General features: G+C 42.0%; 1 protein-coding gene across 1 annotated transcript; it reads left to right on the top strand.

The window, feature by feature from the left end:
• The first annotated feature begins 3,591 nt into the window (after window positions 1-3,591).
• LOC108708879 (vacuolar protein sorting-associated protein 37D) lies at window positions 3,592-20,698 on the top strand. The gene is made up of 4 exons (XM_041584699.1): window positions 3,592-4,037; window positions 14,331-14,502; window positions 17,232-17,314; window positions 19,907-20,698. Exons 1-4 carry the CDS (start codon window positions 3,795-3,797, stop codon window positions 20,696-20,698), a joined length of 1,290 nt encoding a protein of 429 aa, XP_041440633.1. The 5' UTR covers window positions 3,592-3,794.
• Window positions 20,699-22,646: the final 1,948 nt, after the last annotated feature.

Below are 22,646 nucleotides of genomic sequence, written 5' to 3'. Positions count from 1 at the left end.
TTGAAGTCAGGAAACAGGGAACAAGGCTTTAGTTAGTTACAGGTTATATAGTGTAACCATACTTTCTAAGAAAGTGGGATAGGTAGATCTAGTTAAAAAGAGCAGCCTGTGCGCTAACAGGGATACATTGCAGGGGGTAGCTCTCCACTAAGCTCTCATTGCCTAAGTGAAGGGCCCACAGTACTGAATAATTAATCAAGCTTAGATTGTTCTCCCTGATCCATTTCTGCTGTATGGGATCCATACCGATGAGGCATTGTAACCTCCCCAACCAGAAATGTTGCTCATCAAGCCCTTGATGTTGCTTTCATTGGCCTCATAGCAGGAGTTTATTTTTTAATTCCTGTCTTTTTCATGCTTGTGTTGCTCCAAAACTCTTTTTTACATTTGAATGTGGCTCACAACTGTTCCACCTTATATAGCCTACAGGTACATCCCATCCATCAATCATCACCTTAACTGTTGACTGGAGGCATGAATCTTGTGCAAATGCAATAGGTAGGAAGGAGGGATTCAATATTCAGTTCAATCACCGTCGCTTCCGTCCACCGAAGCCAAATATAACAAAGAAAATTGTGTTAATGAACTTCAATTAGGTGCAAAAAACTACTGCAAAAGTTGTGCTGTTTAATAAGCAGCACAACTTTTGTAGCAGTTTTCTGATCCTGATTGAAGTTCATTGCCACAATTTTCTTTATTATGCTGTGCAAATGCAGTTGCAGTCATGCAAAAGTTGGACAAAGTCATTGAGCAATTTTATGCCATTCGTTAAACATACTCGCATCCAAAAGCTACACCTTGCACTTCCACATATTTGTGCTTGGTGCCAGCAGACCCCTGTTCTGAATTACGCATTGATATTACGGAACTGATCAACAAGCCGACTGATATCCAAGTCTTCTGCCAATATCGCCAAATATCTTACAAAACTTTGTTTTGTATATTATCATATACTGGAGGGCCCGCCGGGACTCTGAAGAGTTATAATGGGAAGATATGTTTATTATATTATTCTATGTAGAAACATCCAGGAGCACACCAATAGATTTCAAAAGTGTACAATTGTGTTTATTTCTACATTGATTGTTGGACCATTCTGATGGGAAAGTGGTCTCCCGGCCTTACACCTGACACTGACATCAATGTGTTATTTGTAGGTGGTATTAAAGGAGGATTCTACCCTAAACTTAAAAAAAACCCTACCCTACATAGATCCCCCTCCCTCCAGCCTAAGTGTTACCCTGGGCAAATGCTCCTAACGTTTTACTTACCCCTTGCTGCAGATTCAGGCATCAGAGTTCACAGGCACCATCTTCTTCTATTCGGAAATCTTCGGAATAAGACTGGCATGTCAGCGCATGCGCAGATGGAGCAATTTTCTGTTTCACGACAACTGTGCATGCGCCAAAACTCATTAAAATTGCTGAAGCGACGGTCTCATTACGAAGATTACCGAAGATGATGCACGTGAACTCCGATGCCTGAAAAAGGGGTAAGTAAAACATTAGGGGCATTTGCCCAGGGTAACACTGAGGGTAACACACTGAGAGTATGAAAATATCCTTAGGGTGCCAAATAAGGGCTCTTATAGGCTAATTGGTAGCCCAATGTGGACTTCTAGCCTACAAGAGGCTCTGTTGGGGAAAACCTGTGTCTTTATGCCTCCAAAGCTTGAATTTAAGGCAGGAATTTCAAAATTGCCACTTACTTTGAGGCCACTGGAAGCAACATCAATGGGAGTGAAGAGCAACATGTTACTCAAGGAGCCACTGGTTTGAGATCACTGCTATAAGGTATTGTAAAGTGTTTTACAGAATGTAATACTGTTCTTGGTGAGCTCTTGCTTATAAAATGTTTTACACACCTGTTTCCAATACCAATACAATAACTGACGATTTTGGGGACCTTAAAATAAGTTGCTGGAGGGACAGGAACCTTTGGTTACCCCTCAACACTAGTGATGGAGCGAATTTATCCAGTTCCGCTTTACCGAAAAATTCATGAATTTCCCGCGAAATGGCAAAAATTTGCAAAGCGTGAATTTTGATGCCTGCATCAATTTCAGTTTTTTTTTTAATTTATTAAAAATCAGATTCATCTGGCCAGCATTGTAAATTGCATATAATTTTGATGCCTGCATCAATTCTGACGCTCACGTCAATTTTGACGCCAACGTTAATGTCAATGGGTGTTCGAATAATGTTGACGAATAATGTGAACTTCTAGCCTACAAGAGGCTTTGTTGGAGAAAACCTGTGTCTTTATGCCTCCAGGAATTTCAAAATGGGCACTTACTTGGAGGCCACTGGAAGCCACAAATTTCCCGCGAAGTTTGCAAAATGTGAATTTTGACACCCGCGTCAATTCTGCCGATCAGGTAAATTTTGACGGCGGCATTAAAGTCAATGGGTGTTTGAATAATGTTGATGCGCGTGCGTCCAAAATTTTTTGATGCTGATGAATTTTCGTGTCAGTTTCGTGTATTCGTCTGGCGAATTTATTCGCTCATCATTACTCAACACCTAAAATACTCATGCAACTAATTTTCAGGCTTTTTTTAAATTTATTAAAAATCAGATTCATCTGGCCAGAACTGTAAATTGCATATAATCAGATGACTCCAGAAGTTGGATCTTGTCTGGAAATGATGTGATATAGTGGGTTGGTGTGTAAATGGCCTAAGCTGCAGTTTTGCCCCAGCAGTGCAGCCAATTAAATGTGCAATAGGGATTAGGAGCTCCCAGGATGTTGATTGGTCATTGATAAGTGGTTTATTGTATTATATATATTAGATTAACAAAGAACTGGCCCTGTACTGAATAAAAAGGCTCACTGGGCTCTTTATACCCTCTGATGTAAGAAATGCTGGGATATAATAAATGTGATAGTTCCTGCTCTTATCCTGGAAAGTTCCCTTAATGGTTTTGTAACATCTGTTTCACTGCAAAGAAAAAAGAACCTTTATCCCTTTCTTGTAGCCGGGAATGAACAGGGCCACTACTATCATCAATATGTCATAAATATGCAAAAAAAAAAAAGAAAAGATATATATATATAAAATAATAAATAAATATCTATGTATTTGCGAGGAGGGTGTATATTTAGTGTATATTGAGTGTACATTGAGTGTATATTGAGTGTGCATCTAGTGTATATTTAGTGTATATTGAGTGTATATTTAGTGTATATTGAGTGTATATTTAGTGTACATTGAGTGTATATTGAGTGTATATTTAGTGTACATTGAGTGTATATTTAGTGTATATTGAGTGTATATTTAGTGTACATTGAGTGTGAGTGTATATTTAGTGTACATTTAGTGTATTTTTAGTGTATATTTAGTGTACATTGAGTGTATATTTAGTGTATATTGAGTGTATATTTAGTGTATATTAAGTGTATATTTAGTGTACATTGAGTGTATATTGAGTGTATATTTAGTGTACATTTAGTGTATATTAAGTGTATATTTAGTGTACATTGAGTGTATATTTAGTGTACATTTAGTGTATATTTAGTGTATATTTAGTGTACATTGAGTGTATATTTAGTGTACATTTAGTGTATATTTAGTGTATATTTAGTGTACATTGAGTGTATATTTAGTGTACATTTAGTGTATATTTAGCAGCAGTGTGTATAGGCAGACACAGCTCCAGGCAGCAGCAATTATACTCCAAGCTGGACACATAGAGAGGACTCGGGCGCCCTCTACTGGCCGCTCCGGGTATTGCACCCCCCGCTGCAGACTGCGGGGACCGCGGGTATTGAGAGTGGACCCGGAGCCCGGCAGTATGAACCCGGGGAGCCGCTCCCATTCGTCCCCGGAGCAAAAAAGCGCTAAACCGGGTGTCACGCGAAGCCACACATCCTCGGAGGTCGCCAAGTCTGCCGCCCACCCCGATCCTTCCTCGGAGGCCGCTAACGGCGGCGGCTCCAGCCCATCGGACCGGTTCGGGGCGCTGAACACGGAGCAGCTCCGGCAGCTGTTACAGGACGAGGGGAAATTACAGCGTATTGTCCGGCTGAGCGAGCAGGTAGCGGCCGAGCTGTGTGTGTCACTCGAGACAGAACTGGAGCGTAATCCATTGCTGTGCGGGGCTGGGAAGATGCTGATGCCTCTGTGTGTTTGTGTCTGTCAGTGTGTGAGTGTCAGTGTGTGAGTCTGTGTGTGTGTGTCTCTCTGTGTGACTTTGTGTGTCTGTCTGTGTATGTGAGTGTGAGTCTGTTTGTGTCTGTCTGTATATCTCTGTGTTTCTGTGTGTGTGACTGTGTGTGTCTGTATGTGTGACTGTTTGTGTGTATCTGTGTGTTTGTCTGTGTTTGTGTGTGTGTGTGTGTGACTGTGTGTTAGTGTGTCTCTGTGTGTCTGTCTGTCTTTGTGTATGTCTGTGTGAGTCTGTGGGTTTGTGTCTCTCTGTGTCTGTCTGTGGGTGGGTGTCTGTGTTTGTGACTGTTTGTGTGTTTCTGTGTGTCTGTGTTTGTGTGTGCATCTGTGAGTGTGTGTGTGTCTTTGTGTGTCTGTCTGTGGGTGTCTGTGTATCTGTGTGTGTGTGTGTCTGTGTGTTTCTGTATGTTTGTGTGTGTCCCTGTGTGTCTGTCTGTGGGTGTCTGTGTGTGTCTGTGTGTATCTGTGTGTCTGTGGTTGTATGTCTGTGTGTGTGTCTGTGTGTGTGTCTGTGTCTGTGTGTGTGTCTGTCTGTGTGTCTGTCTGTGGTTGTATGTCTGTGTGTGTTTGTCTGTGTGTGTGTCTGTGTGTGTGTGTGTACAATGGCCAAAGACCTATGTGCTGTTATGGGTATAGGGCTCTGGGCTGTTACCTGTTGAGCATGGAGCTGCCATACACCCCATTCTGTGAACAATTCTGGCAAATGCCAGAGGGGCTGCTATAAGGCCATAGAAAGTCAGTATTTAGTAGGCTGGTGGGGGCTGCTTGGGCCTCTGTGTACCTGAAATGTCAGGGTATATTTTAATTCTCAGTCCGGACCTGCTTTGCAGGGAGACTAGTCTGGAACAGGGAGCTGAGAGATACTAATATAATAGGGCTAGTAATAACTCTGCATGGTTGCCCCCTTAGCAGCTCCAGCCTTTGCATTGTTCCTGGGTGTCCTGTGTGACAGGGGAGAGGCCCCCCTATACTTAGATCCTGCTCATCCCTGCTTTGTTTTCTACGCTTTTCCTACAGGGGCTCAGTTAGCCAACCTGTGGACCCTCTGGCTGCTGAGAGTTGCAGTTCCACAACAGCTGGAGGGACACAGGTGTAACACTCCCGAATGACTTCATGCACTTTGTGTGAATTGTGCCTCTGTATGGGGGGGGGGGGGTGTAGATATAGATGTACTTGTTTACCCTTTCATGCTCCCAACTGTCACATGCAGCCCCTATCTGTCACATACACACACTTTATTGTCAGTGCTGTTCCCTGTTTGCAATCCGGCTCAGACAGGTGTGTTTGTGGCATGTGTGTAGGCAGCACCTATTTGCCTTCTTTGTAAATAAGCGGTGCCATTAGCAACCACAGATGCTGGTGTTAATAATAATAATAATATTATTAATAATAGAGACTGGAACGTGCATTGTCTCCCCTTGTGTTTCCCAGGCCTAGATCCCTGGAATATCCACAATGGGAGCCTTTCCCTACACCTACTGTAGCATCACCACCTACTGAGCAATGTAACGTGGCCTTTTTGTTTTCCTTTTGTCTTTGCACAAATCCCTGGCCTTGTTTGTATTGTGATGAGATGAAGCTCGTGGATTGTACATAGTAACATCTGTGCGTGTTTATGGGCAGAGCTTCCGGCAGCCACAGACCTGGGCCTGTACCACCCACATATCCTTCTCATTACACAGCCTGTAACTAGGGGAAAGCTGAGATTTACTCACAACCTGTAGCGTCGTTGTGATGCATCCGGCTCAGGCCTTCGCTCGACCCAAATATACGTGAAGGCCTGGAGAATGTTGTGTGTGTGTCTCTATGCACCGTAACCTGCAGCACATTGACCAAGCTCCATTGCAATGCGTTTGTTATGATACTGCCTCTATCTAATAGTGCGTAGCCTTTATTCCTTCCTTTGTTTGGCCCACATATTCTCCTTCCTTTCTTTATTAGCAGCCTCCTCTCATTGTTTCATACCTTACATATGTTCCCTGGCAGTTGATTTCCATGATTATTCTACCATTTCCATCTTTGCAGTTGCAAAACTAGATGTTACTGGGCCCCACAGCAAATCAATTTTAGGGCCCTCAAAATATCCAGGGGTTTTTCTGTTTTAGCAATATTTACTAAAATTGCTCTTTAATTATGGCCTCATGGGGCCCCTATGCCTCCTGCAGCTGCAGGGTCTGCTTCCTCTGTAGTTACACCCCTGCTTCTTTGTCCTCCTGACTATTATTATTATTATTCTTCTTTTAAACTATATTTCCTGTTATTTGTGTGCCCCTATTTCCACCCAGGCCTTAGGGCTCCTGCTCCTCGGCTTTTGCCTGATTCTGTTTTATTTTATTACAAATCATGTGTAACTTGGTTCTGATGTAGCCCAAGTCACAACTACCAACATCAGATCCAATTTTAATATACTATAAAGTCAGATCTGGAACAGAATAGAGAAGGACAACCAACTGCCACCTAAAGGGCAATTTTGCTCAAAACATATAGTGTCAAATAAAGGAAATTTGCAGCATAGATACTGCGTTTCTTGGTCTGTCTCCACCCACTTTCATTGTACCAACTGCCACCTAGTTGGCGAGACTAAAATACACAGCAACCCCAGCTGGGTGGCATATTAGTTGTGTACATAAGTTAAATGTACTGGCGGCTGCTGAGTTAGACAGCCCATAGGGATTTTATCCCTCTTTTACAAAAACCTCCCTCCCCTCTGGCACTCTCTCTCACCTCCTGTCCCCCTCCCCTTCAGCGCTCTCTCCCGCCTCCCTCCCCTAATCTCCAATGCTCTCTCCTGCCCTATCTGGCGCTCTTTCCCCGCCTCCCTCCCCTAACCTCCAACTCTCTACCCTGCCTCTCTCCCCTCCGGAGCTCTCTCTCGCCTCCTGCCCCCCTCACCTCCGGTGCTCTCTCCGCCTCCCTTCCCTAACCTCCAGTGCTCTCTCCCGCCTCCCTCCCCTAACTTCCAGCACTCTCTCCTTCCTCCTCCACTCCATCGCTCTGCACATGCGTTTACACACTCAGTTTAGGGGCATGCACGCACAGCCCACGTGTAGGGGGAGCGCGGTGGCGTGCCTAGGGTGCCCGGTCTGCTTGGCCCAGCACAGCATACTTGTGCTAATAATCATAAGATATTATTGGTAAAGGTATAAGGGACACTCACACTCTGAACTTCAAAAACAGCTACTAAGCTATAAGCCTGTCATTAACTGTCTAAAACTGCTAATACCAAGAAACCAGAAAATGTATGTATATTGCCAAAATGCTCAGAGGACTAATAAAAATAACCTTAGTGGCCTCAACAACTTTCAGACCTGCCTTTGCAGAACGTACAGTAAGCTTCTATTGGCTGCACGTCAGAAAGGCCGGCTGTGACTCCGTGACATTTTGAGCTGCCATCCACATATTGGTGCTCCGGTATTCTGTTAAATCTATGGTGTGCCACAGAACATCTCGGTGATTATAAATTCTGATCATTTTTGGGGTTTTTTTTGTATGGACGACATTATTCCTTGCATATTGCTCGGCTGATATTGTTTCTTCCTCTGTACACAACTGGCATATACATTAAAAGAATTGTTCAGTGTAAAAATAAAAACGGTGTAAATAGATAGGCTGTGCAACATAAAAAATGTTTCTGATATAGTTAGTTAACCAAAAATGTAATGTATAAAGGCTGCAGTGACTGTGTGTCTAACTTAATAGCCGGAACCTACTAGCAGGAAGTAGTGTTCTGGCTATTATGTTAGACATCCAGTCAATCCAGCCTTTATACATTTCATTTTTGGTTAACTAACTATATCAGAAACATTTTTTATTTTGCACAGCCTATTTACCCAGTTTTTATTTTTACACTGAACTGTTCTTTTAACTATATAGTAGCTCCAGAGAAGTAATGTGTATATGGAAAGGTTTGTGATTTGTGGCCTCCAGTTCTTCTGGTTTGGAGCAGGGTAGTATTCAGTAACATCTGTCTTTCCAATTCCAGCCAGTGATAGAGGATACATTTGATGGGCAGTTGTCTACTTACTGGACATGGACATGACATCCATATGACTAATTGGCTTCCTGTTCTTCTAGTCCTCCCTGACACCTCCCCGGCACCCTCAATCAGCACATCCCTACACCAGAAATCCATTGTATCCCTTACTATTACATACTAGGCTATACAAAGTTACCTTGTGGTTGTGCTACTTCTAAAAAATCACTTCTGCATTGTTTCTTAATGGAGTAATTGAACTCATTCAGTTTAGAATAAACCATCACGATTCGTTCATTAAGTGAGTGCATCACTCAAATTATGGAATACACCATACAAACCTGACACATTTCATGCCCTTTCTGGTCACTTTCTTTAAAAGAATGATATAATTTATAGATATGAGGCTGTATGGCAGTGGAGGCTGTTTGTGTGTGTGTGTTTGGATTGTACCATGTATATAGATATGAGGCTGTATGGCAATGGAGGCTGTATGTGTGTTTGGATTGTACCATGTATATAGATATGAGGCTGTATGGCAATGGAGGTTTGGATTGTTTTGTTAATGCATGAAAGGAAAAGGACGTGCTCCAGAATATCAATGTAAATAGCTCACCAAGTATATCCGATGGTCCAGGTGCACCAGCCCCAGACCCTCAACTTCAGGGAGTAACACACAGGTATATGCAAAAAGAAAAGCAGGGCTGTGTGGCACTCAAGACAATCCACAGCACTAAAAAGTGTAAAGTGTAGCACTTGATGAAAGGGCTTGTCCCCGAAACACTTGCTGGGATCTCACCTTTAATAAAAGCATAAACTTTGAGTTTTTTGCAGAAGCATTGAATTGAGTGTGCCTTTGTTCCTATTTTTGTTCGCTTACCAAAAAGTGTAAAGCCTTCTTCCTATGTGGGATCTCAGGCCATGACTAAGTACCCTTGTGGTATGAAACGCATAGGGTCTATGGAAATGTGATACTTTTAACTTTGACCAATATTATATAGTTTTTAACTTTACACTTTTCGCCCCTGTGGATTGTCTGGAGTGCCGGACAGCCCTGCTTTTCTTTTTGCATATACCGGTGTGTGTTTGGTTTATAACATCTATAGAATTAAGAGGCTGTATGGTAGTGGAGGCTGTATGTGTGTGTTTAGTTAGTACCATGTAGTGATATGAGACTGTATGGCAGTGGAGGCTGTTATGCTGGGCCCTGTAGAGATTTGGGTTATAAGCAAGCCTGGACTGGCAATCTGTGGATTCTGGCAAATGCCAGAGCGGCTGCTGTAAGTTGCCATAGACAGTCACTCTTGGGCAGAATCACGGTAACAAAACCGCCTTTCCCAATTACATATTTTTACTATCTTTCCTAAGTCTTTCCTGCCTACCGGCCACAATATCTGATACAGGTATGGGACCTGTTATCCAGAATGCTTGGGACCTGGGGTTTTCCGGATAACAGATCTTTTCGTAATTTGGGTCTTCATGCCTTAAGTCTACTAGAAATTCATTTAAACATTAAATAAACCCAATAGGCTGGTTTTGCTCCCAATAAAGATTAATTATATCATAGTTGGGATCAAGTACAAGCTACTGTTTTATTATTACAGAGAAAAAGAAAATCATTTTTAAAAATTTGGATTATTTGGATAAAATGGAGTCTATGGCGTAATTCGGAGCTTTCTGGATATCGGGTTTCCGGATAAGGGATCCTATACCTGTACAAACAAATGTCAGAGGGCGCAGGTGCTATTATCATAGCTGTTCTCCCTGACAGGATTGGGGCAGTGGAAAACCCCAATGTGCCATGGGCCTCAGGGCTTACTTTGCAGAGCAAATAACAGGTAAATGGTCAGTAACAGGTGTCTTTTACATGCTTTCATGCTTTTAAACATACAGTATAAAGTTGACCAAATTATCTTTGCAAGGCAGGACTTTTGCTGGCAAGAAATAGACAGAATTATCCATAAATGTGTGTATTGTATTTATGTGCAAGCCTGGGAGCAGTCGGGTTCTCTGCACTAGCCGTTCTCCCCTTGTATTGATTGTATTTGCACTCTTTGGTGTTAACTGTAAAGATTGTGAAAGGAATTCAGAGAACATTTTATGAGCTAATCCAGATACTGTATACAGGTATGAGACCTATTATCCAGAATGCTAGGGAACTAAGGTTTTCCAAGCCTGGATTTATGGAGCAGTCACCAAGGCCCGGGCCTAGGGTGGCAGGATTTTAGGGGGCGGCATACTGCCCAACCACACAACATTGGTTCAGAAACACTGAGGATGCACATGAGATAAAATTGTTTTTTAAATTTCCCATGCGCTGACCCCCATTGCTCCTGTCCAGATATAAAAGGGAGGGGACGGGTCGTTGAACGACAGCAGGCCTAGGGGTGTAAATCCGGCCCTGGGGTTTTCCCGTATAACAGAACTTTGGAACTTCATACCTCAAGTCTACTAGAAAATCATATAAACATTTAATAAACCCAACAGGCTTTTTTTCCATCTAATAAGGATAATTATATCTTAATTGGGCTCAAGTACAAGCTACTGTTTTATTATTACACAGAAAAGGGAAATCATTTAGAGATTCTTCAATTATTTAGATAAAATGGAGTCTATGGAAGACGGCTAAAAAAAACAGCTGACCAATAAATGCTTCCTGCTGATTGGTTGTTGTGGGTGACTAGAACAGGAGATAATATTGCATCTTTTAGTGCATTACCCCACTTGTTTTATGGCCAGTGCTACATTCCTTTTACCGTTCACATTCTGAGAGCACGTCCCCCCATAGATTCCATTTTATCCAAATAATCCAAATGTTTTAAAATGATTTCCTTTTTCTCTGTAATAATAAAACAGTAGCTTGAGCTTGAGTACTTGAGCCAAACTTAGATATAATTAAAGGAACAGTAACATCAAAAAAGGAAAGTGTCCAAAAGTAATGAAAATATAATGTAGTGTTGTGCTGTACTGGTAAAACCGGTGTTTTTGCTTCAGAAACACTACTATAGTTTATATAAACAAGCTGCTGTGTAGTCATGGGGGCGGCCATTCAAGCACAGGATACACAGTAGATAACAGATAATTACTACTATAGTTTATATAAACAAGCTGCTGTGTAACCATGGGGGCAGCCATTCAAGCACAGGATACACAGTAGATAACAGATAAGTACTACTATAGTTTATATAAACAAGCTGCTGTGTAACCATGGGGGCAGCCATTCAAAGTTGAAAAAGGAGAAAAGGCACAGGATACACATCAGATAATATATAAGTGTTGTAGTATAAATGGGATTCTTCAGAACATACCTGTTATCTACTATGTATCCTGTGCTTGAATGGCTGCTTAACTAACTATATCAGAAACATTTTTTATATTGCACAGCCTATCCATTTGCCCAGTTTTTATCCTAGGCTCACAGGTAGGGTTGCCGCCTGGCTGATATTTTACTGGGCTGGTCAGTAAAAATTATGCATAATTACAATGTTATTAAAAGTGAAAAAATATAGAAAACCAAATTTTTTTTATGTAAAGTTGGCAATCCTACTCCATTCTGCTCTGTCGGTTGCTCAGCCACCAGCGTTGCCACTGTAATCGGACTTGCAAAAAAAATTGGAAAGGCGGCACTCCGATTAAAAAGAAAAAGGTGGTTTATTGCAACAGGTCACAGACTGACATCACCTGATGCGTTTCGGGAGCAACTCCCTTAATCATAGCTGATTAAGGGAATTGCTCCCGAAACGCATCAGGTGATGTCAGTCTGTGACCTGTCGCAATAAACCACCTTTTTCTTTTTAATCGGAGTGCCACCTTTCCAATTTTTTTTTTTGTTGCAAATCCTACTCATAGGCCAGAAGATTTCAAAGGACTTTTCCATTCTAGTCAGTGTCTCCCTTTGGCATTTAAACCAGGGATTCACCAAATCCACTATTTTGGATTCAGCCGAACCCCTGAATCCTTTGCGAAAGATTCAGCTGAATACCGAATCCGAATCCTAATTTGCATATACAAAATTAGGGGTGGGAAAACATTTTTTACTTCCTTGTTTTGTGACATAAAGTCACGCAATTTCCCTTCCTTTCCATATGCAAATTCGGATTCAGTTCGGTTGGGCAGAAGGACTCGGCTGAATCCGAATGCAGCTGAAAAAGGCAGAATCCTGGCCAAATCCCCAACGGAATCCTGGATTCGGTGCATCCCTAATTTAAACTACTGTCTTGTTGCTGGTGTCCCTGACCCTAACACTCCCCAAGTACAGACATGTACAGGAAGACCCGTCGGAAGCCCCCATACACGGGCAGATAAGCTGTCAAATCGGTCCAAACGACCGATATCAGCAGCTTTATCTGCCCGTGTATGGCCACCATTAGAGTGATATCACCCTCTCCCTTTTTCCACCCAGCCAAACAAAAGAACAATGGGAAGGTAACCAGATAACAGCTCCCAAACACAAGATAACAGCTGCCTGGTAGATCTAAGAACAACACTCAATAGTAAAAACCCATGTCCCACTGAGACACATTCAGTTACATTGAGAAGGAAAAACAGCAGCCTGCCAGAAAGCATTTCTCTCCTAAAGTGCAGGCACAAGTCACATGACTGGGGGCAGCTGGGAAATTGACAAAATGTCTAGCCCCATGTCAGATTTTAAAATTGAATATAAAAAAATCTATTTGCTCTTTTGAGAAATGGATTTCAGTGCAGAATTCTGCTGGAGTAGTACTATTAACTGATGCATTTTGAAAAAAACATGTTTTCCGATGACAGGATCCCTTTAAGAGTTTCCATTTAACTAAAAAGCACTAAAAATGCAACTGAAATACCTTAGAACACGTGAAGACAGAGCTAGAAGCATGATTGGGGGTGTGGCCAGAGCATAACAGGGTGGGGCTAAGATACACCACAACTGCTAGGTTGGCAACAATAGAATAACAGCAGTACATAACTGCAGTACAACTGCTGTGTGTTCCTACAGCATTTAATTTAACTTTCAAATTATGCTTATACTAATTATCGTCATGATATATTTTACAGGGGTTGTTCGCCTTTAAATAAACTTTTAGAATGACGTAGAGAGTGATATTCTGGGAAAATTTGCAATTTTTTGCAAAAGTTAACTTAAAGGTGAACCCCCCTTTAATACATCAATATTTTTTATCAATAAACAATGTGTGTATAATTAATATCTAAATCAATTAGTGGATCGCAAGCCTTAGGTCCCTGACTTAATCTGGGTACTCTGAGAAAAAGGTTAACAGTAATATATTATGATGTATGTCTGGAAGGAAAGTGCCGCTGCAAGGAGAGACTCCACTCACACAGACAGGGGAAATAAAGCTGGGGTGAAACTGGGCAATTCTGGGCCAGGCTGGAGACAGGCTGTATTTATTCAGTTCCTAACAGAACCTTATATACCCAAAGCTGGGGTTGTATTAGCATGTGCACTTCTTCCTTTTAGTAAACAGGGATTAAATGGCAGAAGGGCGAGGGAGCGATGTCTTTATGTCTTTACCCCAATTTACAGGAAGAACAAGGTGGGAGCATATAGATTTCATAGATTGCATTTCATACATGTGCAAATAGGGGGTCCTTATTTTTGTCCTGTAAGCATTCTATTACTTTGATTGGCTACTGACTGATTCTAGTACGACCAACAAAAATACACAAATGAGATGTTCTTTTAAAGGAAAAAGGAAAGGTGTCTTTACTGGGGCGTGCCGAAAGTTAGGCACCTCAAGTGATTGTATCTACTTACCTGAAACCCTGGGCCGGGTGATCAGCAGAAAACTGCACCGGACCGGGGTTATACCAGTGAGCACCATAAAGCGATCACCTTGCGACTTCTTCTTTCTTCAAATTTCTGGGGCAGACGTATGTGCAGTAGAACGAAATAGCAAGCTTTTTAGTTAAAGTTCAGCTTTTTGCTCTACTGCGCATGCACAGCCGTAAGAAGAATCTGGAAAACGATTGCTCCGTTGTGCTCGCTGGAAAACCTGGGCCGGTGTAGTTTTCTCCTTATAGAAGCACCAGCCCGGGGTGCCAAGTAAGTAAATAGAATCACTTGGAATACTTTGGAACCTGGAAGTAGAAAATACCTTTCCTTCTCCTTTAAAGCAAAATATGATGCGATTTTTGCAGAATGATAGCTCGGGCAGGAGTCACTGTCTCTGTCATTCCTCTCTCCTTTAGGTGCAATCGCTTCAAGTGGAGAGGAAAGCTTCTCTGGCTTCTAACTTTGAACTTGCTCAGAAAAACCTCTCCCTTCGCCCGCGTCTGGAAACTGGGAAAGCCAACCTGGCTATCAAGTATCAGCTGCTGCGGGAGACGTGCGCGTCCTGTCGAGGGAAGCTACGAAAGATCCGTGAGTGATTTTCTCTGTTCTGCTTCAATATAGTAACCAAGGTCTGACTTTAAAGTCTCTAAACATCATCAGAACCTTTGCCTTCTCTAGGAAAACAGTGTTTTTTCATTATAGGACTATTTAAAGAGGAACAAACAAACAAAAAGAGATTTAAAGTAGCTCCTGTCTGCTTGTTATAAGTATGAATTCCCAGACTGAAGGAAACAAGATTCAAATAATTTATATAGTGTAATTAAAGTTTAGTTTGCTTGACAAATGTGATAAAATATGATTTGGAATCATTTTTGCAAATTAGGATTCGGTTCGGTATTCTTTCGTGAAAGATTCAGGGGTTCAGTCGAATCCAAAATAAGTGGATTCGGTGCATCCCTAATTAATATTTTAAAAAATGATTATTTTTTTTTCTGTAATAATAAAACAGTACCTTGTACTTGATACAAACTAAGGTATAATTAATCCTTGGTGGAGGCAAAACAAGCTGAAGTGGTAACTTCAAGCATTTGCAGCAACAGTTATAATAAAGACGTTCATACAACTTTAAATTTCCCGCCCTATGCAAATTGACCTAAGCACAAGATCACTAGTGAATTTTCGCTAGGCTCAAACGAACGCTAGTGCATCTTCGCTAAGAAATACAAAGGCCCCGAAGGGGAAATTATGGACAGGGAGGATCCTCATGCGTCCACAGCCTTTCCACTCTGGTCACGTCGCTGGATTCACAAGGCAAGGATATTTAAAACTTCAAGAACTTCAAAAAAGAACATAAATAATATATAAATATGTACATTGTAAGTTGAAATATGTTTCCTTAAGAGAATCCTGACAACCAGAACGAGGCATGACAGAAAAGTGTGGCTACATCAATCTACAAAGAGACTGACATTATAAAACCCTATTGAGTCCCCCTAGTGTGACCGTATCTAAGGTGTAAATCCAATAGGCCTCCCTCTTTAGGAGTAACTTTTCCATGTCTCCTTTCCTGGCTACGGGAGTAATTAAATCAATTATCTGGAAGGAAATACATGTTTTTTATGTTCTTTTTTGATGAGTTTTTTTTTTTTTTTTTGATGAGTTTGTTATTTTCATTAGATCTTATAACTGAACATCCATTTTGTCATTATGTGTTCCAAACTTCACACTGCCATATAACACAGTAGTGTATATATTTATGGTCCATAATACTATATAGACATGGTACACATTATACATTATAAGAATATTAGAGTGTACAAGGATCTTGAACTTTCTATTTATTATCAATCATAGGTGACTGTGTTTTTATGTAGCATTTAACCTAATCTTTTATTCTTTAATCATCATTTCACTAATTGAACAGCAGATGGGGTAAGCTACATATATGAGTATACGGCAGAGGGCGCATTGGCTTCTTGAGAAAGTGACTAGTTTGAGTCACGAAACGCGCCAAGCCATGCTTTCCCCCTGCCTGCAATATACCTGTAGTCATAATTTATTTTTATTGCAACGTTTTGAATAAAACTTGAAGTTTTAAATATCCTTGCCTTGTGGATCCAGCGACTAAAGCAGCCTGTTAGTGTGCCTTTGAGGTTTCGCATCTTCGCTAGTAACGCTAGCGAAAAGTCACCAGGGTTTGGTGCCCAGGACGAAACTGCAGATTAGTGAATTGGCGTAGTTATAGCACATTTGCACCTGGCGAACTAGTGCAAGCTGTGCGAATCCATATTGGTGGCAAAACAATCCTATTCTCCTTATTTAATGTTTAATTACATTAGACAGACTATATATATATATACGCCCTATATAACAGACTTAAGGCACAGTGATAAGATCCATTAGCTGGCAGCCCCAAGCTCTATGATAGATCCTATATGTGTACAAAGTAATTGCTGGTGGAAGTAAGTTTGTTATCATTGAGGCACAGTGGAGCCTATAGCCCCTGGGCTGTCTGTTCAAGGCTTTCTTTGCACACGGCATCAAGGCACTTTTTTGCACCGTTAAATTCACATGACAGTGAAGAGTAAATGTACACCTGTGTCCCGCCTGTGTGCTGCTAGGTTCCAACGCAAGTTTCTTGTGTTTGATGGAACAAAGAAATATCCTTCAGGTGCATACATAGGGAATGACAAGAGGTTTAAAATATATTATCTGGGATACATGGGACTTGGGTTTTTTTGGATAAGAAATCTTTCTGTAATTTGGATGATTTTTAGATTGTAAGCTCTTTAGGGCAGCAGGGGCCTCTTCACATCTTATTGTTGGTTGCTTTGTATGTTATTCTGTATCTTCAATGTATAATATGTTGGTGCTCTATAAATATATGTTAATAATAAAAGCATCATCATCATACCTTAAAAACATTTAAATAAACCCAACAGGATTTGGCCACCAATATGGCTTTATGATTTATGACTTTTTTTTAAGGCTTTAATTACTTAATTTAATTATCAAGTACAAGGTACTATTTTATTATCACAGAGAAAAAGGAAATCATTTAAAAAAAAATATTTGCTTAATATAGCCCTATCGGAAATGGCCTTCCCATAATTCTGGATAATGGGTTTCTGGATAAGGGATTCCTTATCTGTCAGCACCATAATCTGGTCGTATCCATCACTAGATTTTTTGCAGTATTACAGTACAGTACTACATTGATCTGTGGTAGATCCTAACATAACTATTATTAGATACTATGTGAAGAAATGTGCATAATGTTACTGGATCACCTCCTTTATTTATTTATTTTTTCCCAGAGTGCCTCTTGCAGGAATGTAACCCCCACGTTGCACTCAGTCACCTACAGGAGGAGCTACAGAGCACAGAGGCAGAATGTGAGGTCAGTCTGTGTGTTTGCTTTTTTTTAAGATTTTACAGGCTAAAATGTAAAATTCCTACATTAAGGCTGCAATGGAATAGTAATCTTAAAGGAGAGTTCAACCCTTATCTAACCCCTACCCCCCTACCCTATGTAGACCCCCTCCCTCCTCCTCCAGCCTAGCTGCTAACCCGGGGAAATGCCCCTAACTTTTTACTTACCCCTCGGTGCAAATTCAGGGGTCGCAGTTCATGGGCAGCCATCTTCTGGGTCTTCGTGTCTTCTTCCGGCGTTTCTGCAATTTCCGTCTATTTTGGTGTGTGCGCAGTTATCGCCAACCGGGAAATTGATCCAACTGCGCATGTGCCACATCGCGTGTCTCAGTCTCGGATTACCGAAGACCCAGAAGATGGCTGCCGTGAACTGCGATCCCTGAATCTGCACCGAGGGGTAAGTAAAAAGTTAGGGGAATTTCCCCGGGTTAGCAGCTAGGCTGGGAGGAGGAGGAGGGAGGGGGTCTATGTAGGGTAGGGGGTAGGGTTTTTTTAGGTTAAGGATTGAATTCTCCTTTAAAGAAGGACTAACCCCCCAATAAGAAAAGTCCCTACATACTACCCTAGACAGTCCCCTTCCCTCTGCATAATTTGTTACCCCCAAAAGTGCCTCTAACACTTTAATCGTATTTACTCGTATTTACACTTATCAGTGCAAAGTAAGCGCAGAGGAGCTCATGAGCGCCAGGTCTCTTGTCTTCTTCTGTTAAAGGGGAAGGAAACCTAGTCGGCGCAAACCCCCCACCCCCCCACCCGTTTGTTGCCCACCCTCCCTCCCCCCCTGGCCTACCCGTCCCGCTGGGCAAATGCCCCTAACTTGTTACTTACCCTTCTGGGCAGGTCCAGTCCAGGGAGTTCACGGACGACATCTTCTTCCACGCGATCTTCTTCCTGCTGTGAACGGCGTTTTGGCGCATGCGCAGTAGGATCATTTCGCCGGTATGGATCTACTGCGCATGCGCCAAAAGTCACGCGCATGCGCAGTAGATCGTACCGGCGAAATGATCCTACTGCGCATGCGCCGTTCAAAGCAGGAAGAAGATCGCGTGGAAGAAGATGTCGTCGGTGAACTCCCTGGACTGGACCTGCGCAGAAGGGTAACTAACAAGTTAGGGGCATTTGCCCAGCGGGACAGGTAGGCCAGGGGGGGGGAGGGAGGGTGGGCAACAAACGGGTGGGGGGGTGGCGGTTTTGCGCCGACTAGGTTTCCTTCCCCTTTAAGGAGTGCCGTACTGGCACATGCACAGTTGGAGCAGTCTTCCGGTTTGTAGCAACTGTGCATGCGCCAAAAATGCCGGGAATTGGCAAAAGGAAAGGAAGAAAACCTGAAGAATACCTGAGATCCTGAAGATGCCGCTCATGAGTTCCTCTGCGCTTCCTCTGCACTTGTTACGTGAGCAAAGTGTTAGGGGTAACAAAGGAAGCAGGGAGGGGGGACTATCTAGGGTAGTAGGTAGGGGCTTTTCTTATTTGAGGGGTTAGTTCTCCTTTAAATTGCAAGTCAACCTCAAAATAAAAATTTGCCTAATAAAAAAAACATAATTCTAAGCAACTTTCCAATATACATTTATTACAAATGTTCAGTGCTTTAAAAGTTATTTGTAAAAAAAAAACAATTGCTGTTGAAAGCAGCATTTGCTGAACTCCTGTCTGTTCGTTTTTAAACAAAGGTGCAGAAGTCTGAGTTCCCCGGCAAAGACAGGTCTGTTAATCAGCTGCCTTGTCTTACATTCTATCAACAGTCTGTGCCCTCCGGGCAGAGAATAAAAAAGTGACAAACACTGCTTTCAATAGCAATACATATACAAATAACGTAACAATCATAGAAAATATGTAATGAATGTATTTTGCAAAGTACATTAGAATTATGCTTTTTTTTAATTAGGCAAAATATTATTTTTTTGGGTTGGCATACCCTTTCAGTTACTAAAACGAAACGTCTAAAAAACTATTTATTTCCCATTAGAGATATATTTTTTTAAGGGGAAGTGGCTGTAACAGTGAGATATACTAAAGGAAGAAAATAAGTGCTGTCATTCCCAATGATGTGTGAGATATAACTCGCTAGCCAGGGGTTTCATATTCTTGTACTATAATAAACATTTTGTATAGTAAAGTAAGAACTCTAATAAATATTTGACTCACTTTAAATAGATCTAGCTTATCGGTGTGTTTCCCAATGTGTTGTACTCTGGAGAGCACAGTGACCAACGTTTAGTCCCTTTGGGCATATTCTAACAAGTGATGCCGTAAGATTTGCCAGACTAAAGGTACTGAAGTATTACTGGTGCTGGGGTGCATCAGTATTAACCCATGGACTACATTTGCCTACACACAAACCTCCAACTGATGTGTCTTTCTTTTGTATATGCAAAGACAGCTTGGTGTGTCTACAAAGTAGTTACAAAGCTGGGAGTAGAACAGCAACAAAGCAGTAGTTTTGTATTTCCCAGACGATGTGTACTTTATATGATTTATATTTACCCATTACAATTAAAAAAAAGCCAGATTTCTTGTTGTACTTCCCTAATTTCTAATTTGCTTGCTGTTTTTTTTCTAGGCCCTTTCCCAGCTGTTCCTGGAGGGTTCCCTCCCTCTCCTTGTTTTCTTGGATTCTTATCACTTGCTTCGGGCTCAGTGTCACATCCGCAGAATCCAGAATGAGAAGCTGCTTGAGCTTTTGGGAGAGACTCTAGACCAGGACACACCTCCTCAAACCCAGGAACTGACTGCTGAACGGGAATTGCCCCCTCAGTCCAACAAAATATCCTCTGACCAGAACATCCCCCCAAAGCTTCAGGAACTTCCTCCACAGTCCAGGAAACTTCCCCCCAAGCAAGCCTTGCCCCAACCTCAAGCCACCAAATTGCCATCCAACCGGGACCCTAAAGTGAAGCCTCGTGATGTGGCTCCAGGGGGGCAACAGCCTTCCCGACCCCGAGAACTTCCTATCCAGATTAGTAAACTTCCCCCTGACCGGAAATTGCCTTCTAACCCCAAGGAAAAGCCCCACAATCCAAGAGATCAGAACCCACAGGCCTGTGCTCAACCCATTCCTTCCCCTGCTGCTCCCTCACAGATGCCCCCTGCTTTGTTTCGTCTGCCTCCTTTGCCATGTGGAATGTCACCTGCGCTGCTAATACCAGCAGAGGTGCTCTCTACCTTTCAGGGTCAATCTGCCCAGTCCCCTAGATGCCTCCCACCACTGGGGTGTCCTAATGCTCAGCAGCAACAACAGCCCCCACGGGCCCCTCTGCGCTTCATTACTCGCATCTACTTCCTGAGCACTCGGCACCTCAGGGTGCTGTCCAGAGCCCAACGGCAGCAGCAGCAGCACCCTCCGAAGCGATAAGTGACAGGCTTCTGTTGGATAAGGGAGTGGGGCAATTTATGGGACGGGGGACAGGGTAGTTGTCAGTGTGTATGTGTGCGACTGTGTGTGCATGTTTGTCTGCAGGAGAAGTGGTTTTCCTTGTAAGACAACGGTTGTTTGATTCACTTCTGGGCTTGTATGACGCATGCTTGCTTGGTGACGATTGTATATGAGTTGTTATTGTATATATTTCCCACTTTGGACGCAATATGTGTCCTGTGTCTTTATGGATGCAATACGCACCAAGGTCTAAATCACAGATCTGCAAGCTGCTACTCCTAGCAAGCCTCAGCAGGGATACCAGGAGTTGTCAGACAGCTTGTGAGCTGCAAGTTGAACATCCCAGCCCCATCCAGTATATAGATACGGAGTGACTCCTGCAGGTGATTAGGAGCAGTGTGCTAGGCACTGCGAGAACTTGACGTTTATTAGACTGATGAAAGTGTGTCTCTGCTGTATGTGTGTTTTGGGCATTAAAGTTCATGTCGAAATTTTGAGTATGAATGAGCTCTCACATGTTACCCATGTCAATGCCCTTATCCCTGTCATACCCTATGTCTAATGCTTTCTAGTGCATTGGTGGTATTGCACTTTATCAGCCCTCCCAGTGTGCATCAATCTGTACTTTCTGTGAGTGCTGCCAGACTGAATGCACTGACTTTGCACAGACATACATCCCAGTGAGTGCGCTAATGTAGCGTGTAAGCAGTGCATTTACACCTAAACCTCCAGCTGCACCAGCAATAGCTTTAGATGTGGTTCAGGGCCTCTCAGTTGCTTTTACTTCTATTGTTAAGCAACTATGACGGCAGTTTTGCTTTATTTTTTTTCTGCATGTTTGTTATTGATAGCTTATGTCACTTACAGTATACCGGCAAGATGGTCAGTGCTGAGAAAACGCAGGCTTGTTTTATAAAAAATACCTCGGTGTTGCATATATTACAGTTACAGTGGATTACTACAATGACCCTACTACTAGGATAGTTTTCCTTTGGCTCTCCGTTAGTTGCTGAAGTTGTAGCTCTTTAACACCTGCAATGTTAGAGCTGCCTACGTGTGCATTAGGGAATTGCATTTTAAGATAGTGCAGGTGTAAGATATGTTATTTGAAAACCCAGAAAAATCCAAATTACAGGGAGGTCATCTCCCATAGACTCCATCTAATTAATAAACGAATAATTCATAATTTTAAAACATATTTACTTTTTCTCTTCAATAATAAAACAGTACCCCTTGTACTTTCTCTGAACCAAAATAAATTAGATCCTAAAAAAATGGTTTATTTCATGTTGAACTGATTTTTTAGCAGACTTAGGGCAGAGACTGCAATTCGGGGAGATTAGTCGCCTGTACGATCAACTCCTTGCATCTGTGGTCAGCTTCAAGGGCCCATTTACTAACAATCGAATTGCAATTTGTGTTTTGTAGTTTGTGGTTTTTCTATATTTCTAAAAAGCTCTAAAAATTTGAAATCTAATAAGTTTAAAAAAAAAAACACCTTTTATTTCAACCTTTGCTAAAAATGTGTCAAGGTGCTATTGAAGTCAGTGGGGACTGCTCTGATCTTATTAGACGAGTTTTTTTTCCGCAAGAATTTGTATTTGTATTTTTTAGCCCATCATTCTGTTCTTTTTTCGTTCGCACATTTAGCACATCTTTAATAAATTCAACGTCAATCGTGGTTTTAGAGTTTGTGAGTTTGGTCGTGGTTTCCAAAACCTCTAAAACCACTAAAATTCGCCCTCCAATAAATATGGCTCCACTTTTCATTTTTGAGAGAAGGCATCTCCTGTTCATTATTTTAGGAGCTGGATTAGACGCAAGGTTATCTGTATGTGGACATTTGCATTCTGCATGAGTCCAATGCAGAGCGAATTGAATGGCCTACACATTTTATTCTCTACTCTACTGCAGAAATGTGCAGTTT

The sequence above is a fragment of the Xenopus laevis genome, chromosome 2S (genome assembly GCF_017654675.1).
Source record: "Xenopus laevis strain J_2021 chromosome 2S, Xenopus_laevis_v10.1, whole genome shotgun sequence".
Lineage (NCBI taxonomy): Eukaryota > Metazoa > Chordata > Amphibia > Anura > Pipidae > Xenopus > Xenopus laevis.
This window is presented reverse-complemented; position numbering and strand designations above follow the sequence as displayed.